At 37.2% G+C, this 15,822-nt stretch overlaps 1 protein-coding gene across 1 annotated transcript in view; it reads left to right on the forward strand.

Annotated features, from left to right (window-relative positions):
• LOC102805557 (uridine-cytidine kinase-like 1) overlaps window positions 1-15,822 on the forward strand; it is a 28,293-nt gene that overhangs the window by 8,216 nt on the left and 4,255 nt on the right. The window contains exons 6-17 of the mRNA XM_085492655.1: window positions 1,252-1,296; window positions 2,368-2,439; window positions 7,878-8,067; window positions 9,361-9,422; window positions 11,029-11,045; window positions 11,498-11,596; window positions 12,018-12,111; window positions 13,031-13,093; window positions 13,330-13,452; window positions 13,754-13,861; window positions 14,308-14,365; window positions 15,714-15,812. Of these exons, the coding sequence (XP_085348781.1) occupies window positions 1,252-1,296; window positions 2,368-2,439; window positions 7,878-8,067; window positions 9,361-9,422; window positions 11,029-11,045; window positions 11,498-11,596; window positions 12,018-12,111; window positions 13,031-13,093; window positions 13,330-13,452; window positions 13,754-13,861; window positions 14,308-14,365; window positions 15,714-15,812 (1,030 nt within the window). The remainder of the gene's footprint in view (window positions 1-1,251; window positions 1,297-2,367; window positions 2,440-7,877; window positions 8,068-9,360; window positions 9,423-11,028; window positions 11,046-11,497; window positions 11,597-12,017; window positions 12,112-13,030; window positions 13,094-13,329; window positions 13,453-13,753; window positions 13,862-14,307; window positions 14,366-15,713; window positions 15,813-15,822) is intronic.

The raw sequence follows: 15,822 nt of genomic DNA on the forward strand, positions 1-15,822 counted from the left end.
GCTAACCAATCTGATCCATGCTGGCCGATCTGATCCATGCTAACCGATCTGATCCATGCTGGCCGATCTGATCCATGCTAACCAATCTGATCCATGCTGGCCGATCTGATCCATGCTGGCCGATCTGATCCATGCTGGCCGATCTGATCCATGCTGGCCGATCTGATCCATGCTGGCCGATCTGATCCATGCCAACCTATCTGATCCATGCCAACCTATCTGATCCATGCTGGCCGATCTGATCCATGCTAACCAATCTGATCCATGCTGGTCGATCTGATCCATGCTGGCCGATCTGATCCATGCTGGCCGATCTGATCCATGCCAACCTATCTGATCCATGCCAACCTATCTGATCCATGCTGGCCGATCTGATCCATGCTGGCCGATCTGATCCATGCTAACCGATCTGATCCATGCTAACCAATATGATCCATGCTGGCCGATCTGATCCATGTTGGCCGATCTGATCCATGTTGGCCGATCTGATCCATGCCAACCTATCTGATCCATGCTGGCCGATCTGATCCATGCTGGCCGATCTGATCCATGCTGGCCGATCTGAGCCATGCTAACCGATCTGATCCATGCTGGCCGATCTGATCCATGCTGGCCGATCTGATCCATGCCAACCTATCTGATCCATGCTGGCCGATCTGATCCATGCTGGCCGATCTGATCCATGCTGGCCGATCTGATCCATGCTGGCCGATCTGATCCATGCTGGCCGATCTGATCCATGCTAACCAATATGATCCATGCTGGCCGATCTGATCCATGCTGGCCGATCTGATCCATTGCTGGCCGATCTGATCCATTGCTGGCTGATCTGATCCATGCTGGCCGATCTGATCCATGCTGGCCGATCTGATCCATGCTGGCCGATCTGATCCATGCTGGCCGATCTGATCCATGCTGGCCGACCTGATCCATGCTGGCCGACCTGATCCATGATGGCCGACCAGATCCATGCTGGCCGACCAGATCCATGCTGGCCGATCAGATCCATGCTGGCCGATCAGATCCATGCTGGCCGACCTGATCCATGCTGGCCGATCAGATCCATGCTGGCCGACCAGATCCATGCTGGCCGACCTGATCCATGCTGGCCGACCTGATCCATGCTGGCCGACCTGATCCATGCTGGCCGACCTGATCCATGCTGGCCGATCTGATCCATGATGGCTGATACATGATTACAGATCAGATATTTTTTTGTCATCATACACTAATATATTATTCTTATCTCAGGTACCTGTTTATGATTTTACTATGCATAAGAGAAGGAAAGAAACGGTGAGTGACTATATGTCATCTTCATGCACTGAATAAAAATTAAGGCCATTTTAAGATTCAAAATGGAAATTTTGTTGTTGTCACTGAACAATTTATCGAGAAACAAGAGTCCAAAGTGTCATGGCAAATGGTCTTAATTCGCATTCATGCATTGGTATTGTGAAATTATTTCTTTATATCTTGAAATTTTACTTGGTTGCATGGGATAAAAAAGTTGTAAATTACCGTTAAGATTCTATTATAAACCGCGGTTTATATTACAATGTATCAAATAACAAATTGGGATCATCAGCTCAAGTTTGGAGTGTGGTTTATATTAGGTACATATTGCAATCACTAAATGGGCGTGGTCATTTTTTCCCCACATCACTTGCACAAAACAAACAATACACCGTACAATCTTTTGAATATAAGCTAACTTCAATTTAGATGTCAGGGAAGAGTGATAAGCGTCACGTCACGTCACAAAAAAACTGTTCACATGAAAAAAAATAATACTCTGTATATTTAATGTAATATGCATTTATTTTTTTAGTTTTCTTCGTAACAGAAAGTATATTCTGACAGGAGTTTCAAATAAAAACAAACTCTAATGCATTGCTTAGTAAAAAATGATCATGGTACGACACTAAAAAAGTACGGTACCGACAATGTAGTGCGATCTTTTAGCTTTGATGTCCATGGGAGACGACATGACTTTTTTTTTTAAATCAAGAAATTAGTTGTTTTCGAAAGATAAACTGAGCATTGAAAAAGAATTTAACAGTTTTTCGGTGAGAACAGCTCATTGTCGAAAACTTGCGACACACGGACGTAATCATAAGGAGTATTGACAAAAGGTAAGGTATGCGGTTTATAATAGGATTTTAACGGTAGTATTCATATAAATCCTAAGATTGTTAAAATATTCAAAAACAAATAATTTAATATAATTTAGTGAGTTTCCAGTGTGATAATATTTTCTATTATTTACAATATGTTTGCTATCCCAAAATTCATTGCATGTAGTGAATTTTGCTGGAACTGCCTTAAACTGTTATCAAATATTTATAAATATTTGTTTATTTATAGAAAACTATGTATGGTGCTAATGTTATTTTATTTGAAGGCATTTTAGCTTTCACAAGGAAAGAACTTCTTGAGGTGAGCCCTTTGGGTAATAAAATCTGTCTGTAAAATAGCATAATTTTGTCAGTTCAAAATCTTTGTCCTTATTTCATTTCATGTCATACATTGCTGTCTCAGCATTTTCATTTCATGTCATACATTGGCGTCTCAGCATTTTTAGTCCCCGTTCGGACGCAGTCCGAAAACGGGGACTTATGTTTTGCCCTGTGTGCGTCCGTCTGTGCGTCCGTGATCACCTGTATCTCGAACATGCATGGACCGATTAAGTTCAAACTTCACTCATACATCACACATTATATGGGACATATGCACATGCATTTCTTTCATGATCCGATTAACGATAGCCGAATAGCGGCCATTTTAAGGCCGAAAATGCATCAAAATCGCACATTTTCACCATTCAAGACCCGGATCTCAGTTATGCATGTACGGATTTTGTTCAAATTTGGTACATACATTAACCCTTAAGACGCGATGTACGAGAATACTCGTAATAGCGCGTCTGAATCCCACAGCGAAGTACGAGAATAATCGTAAACGACCCTCTGAGAAATTGCGTTGTTTTGAATGACGTATATGTGGAGTACATCATCAATAAAGCCGAAAAACGTATGAAATAAACTTTGACCTGTGTATATGTGTGTGTTATTCTTGCCTCAACCGGGGATTCCCCGCCTAATATGCAAATTGCATGTACAAATTCCATAGCTCGACCGCTAACTTTGAATGTTTGACTAGCAACGCAATCAAAATGGCGACGCCAAATTTGCATTTCAATGACCCTGAAATACAAGCTGTATGGGACGAAATATTTGCAGATTCTGATTCTGAATACGAATTTGAAGGTTTTACTGCGGAAGAGATCGATTTTGATGATATTCCGAATGATGATACCGAGTGGGAGATTCAAAATTCTGGAGTGGAAGTTGCCGACGATACTCGTCTTGGTTGGTCATCGAAAGCAAGTGGCGACGACATTTTGGTACCGCCGTTCACCGGTGTTCCGGGACTCAATGTTCAATTGCCGGAAAACGCAACAGCATTAGATTTTGTCAAGTTATTTCTTAAAGATGAGGACATTATCTGCATTGTTGAGCAGACAAATGCTTACGCAAATGGTCATCTTGCACGCAACAATGAAAACTTGGAACCGCACTCCAGACTCCGGAAGTGGAAGAATGTAAACATAGACGAGATGAAGATTTTTCTTGCCATGACAATCGCTATGTCGATGCTCCATAAGAACGATCTTGATGATTATTGGAGCCTAAATCCGATAATTTCGACGCCTTTTTATCGTAGCATGATGCCAAGGGATAGATTCGAGCTCATTTTAAAATTTCTGCACTTCAATGATAATGCTGCCTACGTCGTTCGCGGTGAAGCCGGATATGACCCTCTTTTCAAAATCCGACCTCTGTATGACACCATAACACGCCGTTTGTCGGAAGTTTATACGTGTGAGCAGTGTATCAGTCTTGATGAAGGAATGGTGCCATGGAGAGGGAATATTCACTTCAGGCAGTACATTCCAAGTAAACCAGATCGTTTTGGTTTGAAATCATACATGGTGTCAGAATCATCAAGTGGGTACACTTCTGTTTTTGATATATATACAGGGAAAAATTACACCCCTAACCCCGATACAATAGAAAGTGAAAATGAAGGCCATACTTTCAATGTAGTAATGGGGCTGATGAGAAAAGGTAGTTTGCTGAACAAGGGATACAAACTGTACACGGACAATTACTACACCAGTCCTACGCTTATTGACCATCTAAAAGCTGAAGATACAATGTTAGTTGGTACAGCTAGAATGAATAGAAAAGAAATGCCTGCAGCCCTGAAATTGCCATTGCGACAAGGTGAAGTCATTTATCGTCAGAGAAATGGAGTCTTGGCGATGAAATGGAAAGACAAGCGTGATGTCACTATGTTGTCATCAGTACATATGCCAATTTGGAAATTTGTTGGCCTATCCAGGGGATCCGGAGAACCAATTGTGAAGCCTTTGTGTGTTGTTGATTACAACAAAAATATGGGAGGTGTGGATCTTTCAGACCAGATGATCAGATCGTACACAATGCATCGCCGACGTTCAAAGTGGTATATCAAGCTTTTTTTCCACATGATAGCTCTTCTTGTCACTAATGCCTACATCCTTCACAGGAAGTTCAGTGCCAAGAAGCTAACTCACGCTAAATTTCGTTTATCCATTGTTCATGATCTTGTTTCTAGTGCAACCACTGCACCCATCCCAGCACCGAAAGGGCGAAGATCAGTTGGTCAGCCACTAAGACGACTCGAAGAACGCCACTTCCCCTCACCCATCCCTGCTTTCCCTGGTAGTAAAAAACAAAACCCAACTCGCCAGTGTGTAGTTCACAGAGCCTACTACAAAAAGCATCAAGATGGCAAGCGTCCACAAGAGAGTCGCGTGTGGTGCCGCAAGTGTGAAGTCGCCTTATGTACATACCCATGCTTTGAGATTTATCACAGCAGACGTCACTTTGATGCAGTTGATCCAACAGATTTCCATTTTGATACCTAATTCGTTACTCACTTAGTATTGTGTGCATCTGTGGTCTGAATTGTTATTGAATAATTTCTATTTGGAAATTTTGTCTTGACTTACCTGCAATTCTCTAATTTTCACTACTGCATGCTGAAGCTCATTAGCTTGTTTATTATATATACACATATTTGAAAACACAAGCAACTACTACAAATAAATTGATCTAGTTGCAATTGTAAATAAATAATTATCCATGAATGCTTTTCACAGCTTTCGTAAACAAAATGGAGATTTTCCCCCTAAATTGCGATGTATTAAATGCTTGCAGCTCTTGCATTCAAATGTGTTTTTCATCAAACAGCTGTTGTTGGTGCTAATGGTATGCTAATGATATGCAAATTTATTTATTACAATGCAATTTTTGTTATCAAAATATCACATTCTTCAAATAATATATTTACAGTTCTGTTCAATATTTTATATATTTTACTTCCATGAGTTTTTTTTCGTGGACATTTACATAATTTCTGTCTTAATTTTTTTTTACCAAAAACAATCATTATTACATCAAAATAAAGTCCCAAATTTGTGTAAATTACATCAATAAGGAGTGGCAACTGTTTGATGATCACAAACTGCAAATCCAAGTGTTGGTTATTTCATTCACTATAACGACTTATTTAGGTAGTCTTTTTTATAAAATGTCATTCATTTGTGCTAAATGATATGCTAATTTGTGTATATATGGTCCGAATTTTTTTTTCTAAATGCATACTTTCAGAATATCAACAAATTCCTCAGATAAATGATAGCCATCTGACTTATAAATATTAAATAATAGAAGAAGAATATTTTTATTTAAATTTTACTAAAACTGTTGTTTTTATACCCAAAATGTATACCACAAAATCTATAAGTGGTCATAACAATACAATATTATGAAAGATTGTTTTTTCTAGATATGTTTACATATCACATTATTGACTTTTGCATGGCAAATAAAAAAGTTACGATTATTGAATCCACAGTGACTGTCTGTTTTATTTTTTTTGAAAAGAATGCAGTGGGGGGAACGTTATGGTCAGATAAATTGAAGCATGTTAAGGGTTAAACATAATAGGACCTTGATGCACGTCATTTTTTTTTTTGGATCGGGTTCGAAATGGCCGACTGGCGGCCATTTTGTTTTAAAGAATTCAGTTCTGGATCCGTATCTGAGACATGCTTGGATTGATCGAGTTCAAACTTCACACACACAAGGTACATCATGTCACAAATATGTATGTGCATTTGTTTCATGATCTCATTAACGATAGCCAAATGGCGGCCGCTTTAAGGCCGAAAATGCATTGAAATCGCACATTTTCACCATTCCGGACCCGGATCTCAGTTATGCATGGACGGATTTCATTCAAATTTGGTACATACATTAAACATAATAGGACCTTGATGCACGTCATTTTTTTTTCGGATCAAGTTCGAAATAGCCGACTGGCGGCCATTTTGTTTTAAAGAATTCAGTTCTGGATCCGTATCCGAGACATGTCTGGATTGATCAAGTTCAAACTTCACACACACACAAGGTACATCATGTCACAAATATGTATGTGCATTTGTTTCATGATCTCATTAACGATAGCCAAATGGGGGCCGCTTTAAGGCCGAAAATGCATTGAAATCGCACATTTTCACCATTCCGGACCCGGATCTCAGTTATGCATGGACGGATTTCATTCAAATTTGGTACATACATTAAACATAATAGGACCTTGATGCACGTCATTTTTTTTTTCGGATCAAGTTCGAAATAGCCGACTGGCGGCCATTTTGTTTTAAAGAATTCAGTTCTGGATCCGTATCCAAGACATGCTTGGATTGATCGAGTTCAAACTTCACACACACAAGGTACATCATGTCACAAATATGTATGTGCATTTGTTTCATGATCTCATTAACGATAGCCAAATGGCGGCCGCTTTAAGGCCGAAAATGCATTGAAATCGCACATTTTCACCATTCCGGACCCGTATCTCAGTTATGCATGGATGGATTTTGTTCAAATTTGGTACATACATTAAACATAATAGGACCTTGATGCACGTCTTTTTTTTTTTCGGATCAAGTTCGAAATGGCCGACTGGCGGCCATTTTGTTAAAGAATTCAGTTCTGTATCCGTATCCAAGACATGTCTGGATTGATCAAGTTCAAACATCACACACACATGGTACATCATGTCACAAATAAATATGTGCATTTGTTTCATGATCTGCTTAACAATAGCGGAATGATGGCCATTTTAAGGCCGAAAATGCATCAAAATCACGTATTTTCACAATTCCAGAACCGGATCTCAGTCATGCATGGATGGATTTTGTTCAGATTTATTACAATGTGTTGTACATATGCAGGTGCATTTCGGTCATGATCTGCTTTGAATGTATATGTCACTCAAATATGAACGGAACGGGGACGTGTCATTGACAATGACTTGTCATTTCATGTCATACATTGCTGTCTCAGCATTTTCATTTCATGTCATACATCATTTTGCTGTCTCAGCATTTTCATATGTAATATTACAGGGCCAGTTCATTTTGTACAATGTTTCTAAACTAAATTTTTTGTGAATTAATAACTGAAATGATTTGTTTTATCACTACATTGTAGCGTCAACCGTCAGACTTCAAAACGTTCCAAGTTGCAAAATAACTCGTGGCACTTGCGTATCACATGTCAGATTGGTGTAGAGTACGCATCTGAGAGTCAATGCATACAAAGTCTCACTGTCACTAGTATTTTGATCAATAGACAGATTGCCATTTCACTTATATTTGAACTTTTCTGCCGTGCGACACATTACAATGTTTATGTGTTTAGAATTGTTCATAATTTGTTGCTAAAATTAAGCGCCGCTTTTAACGGTTCATTTATTTCTAGCTAATGGATTTGAAGGTTTTTGTAGATACTGACTCCGACATCCGATTGGCTCGTAGACTAAGTCGTGATATATCTGAACGAGGCAGGGATATTGTTGGAGTTTTAAAACAATACAATAAATTTGTGAAGCCAGCTTTTGAGCAGTTTATTGAACCCAGCATTCAGCATGCTGATATTGTAGTGCCCAGAGGTAAGTGCTAACATGTGACTTAGTGGTGACATCAGGATTCAAACTGAGGCAGAATGATTCCCAATGGCCTTCAATATTCACTAAAAAAATATATATATTTACAAGGTTTTGTCTGATTGGCTATCCAACCCTAACATCTAACAATCAGACCAATCAGAGAGCAGCTTGTTGACAGGTTGGTAACACATAATGCTCACAATTTCAACACCGTATAAGTTCAGACCCAAGTTCTACTGAGCGTGTCACAGCCTCACTGGGGAGACCAAAGCATCTTGTGGAGTTTCATGAGATTCTTAAGTGTTAAATTAATTTTGAATGATATAGCAGGTTTTTTTTAAAACAAGGCAACAGTGGCGCAGCACCCTCGTGCCATGGCCATGCGCCTCCTTACCCTGGGAAGCAGATCCTCTGGCAACCATAAAATTCTGATTGACCAGGGATCACATGTGGCCACAGTCTTCAACTGTGACCTGTCTGATAATAATTTTGGCCCCAAGGAAGCCATAGAATGCTCCATCTTAACTTAGAATTATCAAAAACTCCACACCCTGGTAGGGAGAACCCTATATCCCCCACTTGGTGGCACTGCAGAATTGCAGTGCTCCCTCTTGCAGTTTTTTTTTCTAGTAAAACCCCTGGATATAGAATACAAAAAAGTGCAAAAAGAAAATGACTGTTTTGTAGTTGAGGATTTGGCAGTATTAATACAGCTATTCACACCTACTTGTTGAAATAAACGCTTAGCTTGACTGATGAGTGCAAGGCTGTTTCATTATATAGACACAATAGAACCCAACCTTGAAAATGATATTGTGGTGCTTTTAGTTATGTTGTCAGTCATGGTCTTTTAGCGACTTCAAATTATGTATTGGAAAAGATGGTTATCTGAGTTAATGGTAACAATGATTTGATTGGTTACCTTGAATGGTAACAATGATTTGATTGGTTACCTTGAATGGTAGGAATGATTTGATTGGTTACCTTGAATGGTAGGAATGATTTGATTGGTTACCTTGAATGGTAACAATGATTTGATTGGTTACTTTGAATGGTAGGAATATTTTGATTGGTTATCTTGAATGGTAGAAATGATTTGATTGGTTACTTTGAATGGTAGCAATGATTTGATTGGTTACCTTGAATGGTAGCAATGATTTGATTGGTTACTTTGAATGGTAGCAATGATTTGATTGGTTAAATTGATGTCCTCTTACCTGAGCAATAAACGTCTGAATCCAACATTCACTGCTGTTGTTGACAGCTTTGTACTCAAACATGTAGCTTTATTTGCAGGAGGTGAAAATGAAGTTGCCATGAATCTGATTGTACAGCATGTACATAGAGAGTTAGAAAATGTAAGTATGCATTAATCATTAGTACCGTAATCTTTAGCAAACCATGACATTTAGTTTATCTAGGGATTATCCCTATTATCGGGATTACTGGTTTGTATTTATTATAGATTATAGTAAATAAATCTCATATTTAGATGGCGTATGTATATGCAGACTGGTATTCATTCATTCATTCATTCATTCGTTTGTTTGTTTGTTTGTTTGTTTGTTTGTTTGTTTGTTTGTTTGTTTGTTTATTTATTTATTTATTTATTTATTTATTTATTTATTTATTCCACAGAAGAATGGTCTTTAATTTCTAATTTGTCCAGAGATTGATACCAAATTTGATGTCAATGTCTAGTATCCAAAAGAAAATGGATTGATTTTTGGAAACAGCTCCCACTATAGTTTTGTTTTTTCTCATGTTACTATGCAAGGAGAGAAAGATGTAAAATCGTTTCAAAAATGCAACCAGTATTTATTAGTCCCCGTTCGGACAAAGTCCGAAAACGGGGACTTATAATTCGATCTCCGTCCGTCAGTGCATCCGTCCGGAGTCATATCTCAGAATCCCTTGGGCTGATTCTGTTCATTCTTTCCATGTGCCTAGTACTTTATGTGGGACATATGCACATGCAGTGGTTTAGCTATTCGATTCAAAATGGCCGACTGGCAGCCATCTTGTTTTTTGAAAATGTTGTATTTTGGACATGCTTTGTCAGTTTTTATTCAAATTTTGTACATAGATCATACATGTTAGGATACATGTCCCTGACCGTTCGGAGTTCCTGAGTGTCTGTCCGTCTGTGTGTCCGTCCGTCCGTGCATCAGTCTGTCCAGAGTCATATTTCAGAATCCTGTGGACCGATTCCGTTCATTCTTTGCATGTGTCTAGTACTTTATGTGGGACATATGTACATGCAGTGGTTTAGAGATTCGATTCAAAATGGCCGACTGGCAGCCATCTTGTTTTTTGTGAAATGTTGTATTTTGGACATGCTTTGTCAGTTGTCATTCAAACTTGGTACATACATGTACTTTATACATGTTAGGATTCTTGTCCATGACAATTTGTTTCAAAATCTAGTCAAGGATGGCCGATTGACAGCCATCTCACTTTTTGGCCTTACTACTATATTTCCACAATTTATGTACCATTTTCATTCCAATTTGGCACATACATCATATACATATCAGTGTGTTTCATAATCAGATCAAAGATGGCCGAATAATGGCTGTTTTTATTTTTGGCCATATTACTACTACACGAAACACGTGTTTTGATGTAAATAAACAATCTGTTGGAACTCAAGTTTAAAGGACACGCTCGTGACAACCCCTCCGCTTTAATATGACTAGCACAAAGAGAACTTTCAAACATTTAACAGGGACTGTGTCATTTTCAATGACTTGTTTTATGATAAATAAGTGATTACCAAAATATTAAATTTTTTTATTTTTATCACATTATACTGTGATTAATTTTCTGTACTTAAGTCTTTTCTATGATTTGATAGCATATGCGCAATTAAATTCATGAAATTTTTTTCCTCAAATTTGACAATTCTCCTGACTCACAGAAGTAATTTTATATAATATAATGTTTTCTATTTATTGTTCACAGAGAGGTTTTGTTTTCAGGTGAGTACTCAGTATTGTTATAGATTGCATCAACCAATGTTCAGACCTGATCAAATTATGTCTCTATGAACATTACATGCTTTTATTTGTCTGTGAAACCTTTGAGTTTGAACTTTATCATCTTTTTCAAAATAAACCCCCATTTCTTTCAATTATTTTAATCAAGACATGTAAACAATAAAAAAATGTGTCCATTTGGTTCAAAATTACCAAAGAAGTTATAAAAATGTTGAAAATGTTGGCGAAAGACATTACAGGATTATGGAGGCTCAAAACCAATCATGGATTGGTGAGAATTTGACTGAATTCTGGGTAATTTATAGTGCTGTGATATTCATGTTCTAATGTACTAACTTGATAATAAATCAAATTAATTTCCTATCATTGAAGTAAGGTTTCTTCTGTCTAGACCATATTGACATGCCAAATGTTGCACTGTGTATTGATTGCAGGGCTCATTTAGCTGATGCTCACATTGGACAGCCATTGCCGGATAGTTTATACGTCGTAGATAACACCACACAAGTTAAAGGTCTTCACACATTTATCAGGTAACTTGTATTGACTGGCCGTGAGGGCAATCCTCGGGGGCGAGGCTACGTCACATAACGTTTTTAACTTTGACAATGTCACCGTCAGCCTTTTCCTGAAACTGAAACTGAAACTGAACTGAAATATTCAGTTGAAAGTTCTTTAAAAAGTTGGAATTTCCTCATGTGTAGGAGATGGCGTAATAAATAAAATTCTAAGTGACCCACATCTGACAACATAATGTCCAATCATAACATAGAACCCTGTTATAATACCATCTACAATGCAGGACAAGGGTTTATATTTAGTAGATAACACCTTACAGGTCAAAGTTCGAATAATTGTGCTGATACAAAATTAAATTTTCCATTTGAACATGCATTTTCAGTAGTTGAATACTAGAAACTTGAATGATTTTTTACTTGTATTTATATTTTTCAGAAATAAAAATACGGGTCGTGATGAGTTTATATTCTATTCCAAAAGAATTATGAGAATACTTATAGAATATGCTTTATCATTGCTGCCATTCAAGGTAACCAATCAAATTAGTGCTTCCCTTCAAAATAACCAATCAAATCATTGCTCTCTTCAGAATAACCAATCAAATCAGTGCTTCCCTTCAAAATAACCAATCAAATCATTGCTCTCTTCAGAATAACCAATCAAATCAGTGCCTCCCTTCAAAATAACCAATCAAATCATTGCTATCTTTCAAAATAACCAATCAAATCATTTCTAACATTCAAGGTAACCAATCAAATCATTGTTCTCTTCAGAATAACCAATCAAATCAGTGCTTCCCTTCAAAATAACCAATCAAATCATTGCTATCTTTTAAAATAACCAATCAAATCATTTTTAACATTCAAGGTAACCAATCAAATCATTGCTACCCTTTAAAATAACCAATCAAATCATTGCTATCTTTCAAAATAACCCATCAAATTAGTGCTTCCCTTCAAAATAGCCAATCAAATCATTGCTCTCTTCAGAATAACCAATCAAATCAGTGCTTCCCTTCAAAATAACCAATCAAATCAGTGCTACCCTTCAAAATAACCAATCAAATCAGTGCTACCCTTCAAAATAACCAATCAAATCATTGCTACCCTTCAAAATAATCAATCAAATCATTGCTACCCTTCGAGGTAACCAGTTAAATTGATGGTACCATTCAAAATAACCAATCACATCATTGCTACCCTTCGAGGTAACCAGTTAAATCGATGGTACCATTCAAAATAACCAATAAAATCATTGCTACCTTTCGAGATAACCAGTTAAATCGATGGTACCATTCAAAATAACCAATCAAATCATTGCTACCCTTTGAGGTAACCGGTTAAATCGATGGTACCATTCAAAATAACCAATCAAATCATTTCTACCATTCTAGTCAATCAATGAAATAATTCAACAAATTGAAATACGTGTTGAAATTGTTTTTCTAGAATGTTACAGTGAAGACACCTCAGGGCACAACGTATGAAGGAAAACGATTCAGCGGTAAACGTGTAAGATTTTCATTACATGAATATTTAGTAACTGGTTTGCAGTATTGACCTCTGACCCCTGATAATTGTCTTGACAACCGACTGAGGAGATAATTGAGTATCTGATGATTATCTCTTCATAAAACCTTACAGATCATAAAGTATATTTCGTAGTATTAAAAATCATTTTATTTTTCAAAAATATGACTGAAATTATTACTGAAATTTGTTGTAATGATTATTAGTATTTTTTGTAGATATGCGGTGTGGCAATTTTACGTGCGGGTGAGACAATGGAACAAGCACTTTGTGAAGTCTGTAAAGATATCAGAGTCGGGAAAATTCTAATTCAGACAAATTCCGAGACTGGAGAACCAGAGGTAAGCACAGTTTGTTAGTTTGTTTGTTTGATGGGTTGATTGCTTGTTTGTTGTAGTTGGCAGGGATCAAGACTGGCTAATGGACTGACATCACTTGGCTGAAAAAGGCATCTTCTTTATTCCATCAGAAACATCAGTGTCTTTTTGTGAATTGTAAATTTGGAAGCATTTTCTGTCTTCATAATTTCGAAATGACACAATACTATCTGTACATGAACATCAATACATCAGAATAAATGAAACGCCCTCTATGCCATGTGTTGCACCAAATGACGATGTATTATATTTCTTTCATATGCAGTTACATTATTTAAGATTACCTAAAGACATTAGCGAAGATCATGTGATATTAATGGATGCTACCGTGGCAACCGGAGCAGCAGCCATTATGGCAATTCGAGTTTTGTTGGTAAGATAATTACATACATAAGTGTTAGTAATTAAAGCGCCCTCAATCAATGCAAACGGTAAAAATTTATTCCATGAAAGGAAATTGACTGAAAATAGCGAGACTGGGGTGCAAATAAACTCCTGCTTTGTCATGGCAGGAAATACAAACATGTCAGTTTTCTGATAGTCGATAGATGGGAATTCTATTTCTGTGAAGTCGATTGGTACACCCAGAAGCACAATATCACGCGTGCAAGTTTACGTTATACTAGTATGCCAAAACAATATGTGCACACATGCGAAACATCTTATCCTCTACTTCCGGGAAAGCAGTCTATTATCATGAGTAATAGTTTACTAAATTGGGTTTATGTGGTTACAGAGGGCGCTGCATAACCCAATCAATAAAACTAGAATTTGAATTATTTAACCATTGCTATTGACCATTGTTTATTTTTTTTTTAGGATCATAATGTCGCAGAAGAAAACATTTTACTTTGCTCTTTGCTTATGGCAGAATTAGGTATGAACTCTGACCTCTTTCAGAAATTACCTTGTTCTATATGTGGGAATAGCTACAATCTATTCGGGGAAAAGTGATATTTTCAACTTTTTGTTAAAAACCACAAGTCCAATTGCTTTGATATTACACATATAGGGTACTACATGTGGACCTCTCTCAGATTTGTTTATTTTGTAATGATATCTTTAATTCTCTAATTTTGGTGAATATTTTTGTCATTTTGGGTAAAAAGTGATATTTTTGACTTCTTATTAAAAACTGCAAGTCAGATTGTTTTTATATTACATATATAGGTACTACATGTGGTCCACTCTCAGATTTGTTCGTTTCATGATGATATTTTCAATTCTCTAATTTTGGTGAATATTTTTGTCATTTTTGGTAAAAAGTGACATTTTCGAATTCTTGTTGAAAACCACTAGTCTGATTGCTTTGATACTATACATATTGTTCATTTGCTAACAGCGAAGCTATCTCAGTCGACAGGCTGCTTGTTTAGAACATACCGATAATGAGTGGTACAGATGCTCACCAGACATCAGCTAATACATTTTCAAAATGTCCTAATTTTGTTCAATTATACCAGACAAAGTGTCTTCTGTTAAATGTAGAGTTTTCCACTCAAAATATGGCAAATAATTAATAATATTTTGTGAAGCTAGTTGTCTTTTTGGACAAAATGACGTAAGCTAATGTTAAGACCACTGAACCCTTGCATAATTTATTATGCCTGACAAATTAATTAATACATAGTATGGGAGGCTGTCTTTAAAACCATCTTCTTGGTTGATATGTTGCCTCTCACATTGTACTTTCTAGGTCTTAATTTGGTTTTTCATTGGTTTTAAAATAGGTATAAAATTAGTATTATATATGTATGGGTTTCCGTCGTTACTGCAGGTACTATGAGTCGAATTGGTATGTATGTATGTGAACTGGACATGTCGTTGGACAACTGATTTTCCCATCTGTACGATGTCTGGAATTCCTGCTCAGATTTGCTCAATTACTTCTTAATATAATGAGGAATTGGGCGATCACACTTTCATCAGTGGTTATAGTGCATCCTGCATTGTTAAAAATTAGCATATTTAGATTAGCAATGTGCTATATTTACCGGCCAATCAAATTCACCAATCTTTTAAAGGTGAAATTTTTGCAGCAAGTCCACGCATAGTAGAGTGGGGGTAACCAGTGAACCGTTGCCTAGATACCAGGTAACTGGATAACTTGCTAGGTCAGAAAGTTAGACAGAACTTCCTTGCCAATGTAAACTGTCTGCGGCTTAGATGAGGTCATTCATACGTGCCAAGATTGTTTGCCATACTACACTGTGTTTTCTTTGCAGGTGTTCACTCGGTAGCATATGCCTTCCCTAAAGTAAAGATTGTCACCACAGCTGTGGACAAGGAAGTAGATGTAAATTTCCATATCCTACCAGGAATCGGTAAGCGTTC

This window comes from Saccoglossus kowalevskii, chromosome 18, assembly GCF_978046115.1.
Source record: "Saccoglossus kowalevskii chromosome 18, keSacKowa6.1, whole genome shotgun sequence".
NCBI classification, from domain to species: Eukaryota; Metazoa; Hemichordata; class Enteropneusta; family Harrimaniidae; genus Saccoglossus; species Saccoglossus kowalevskii.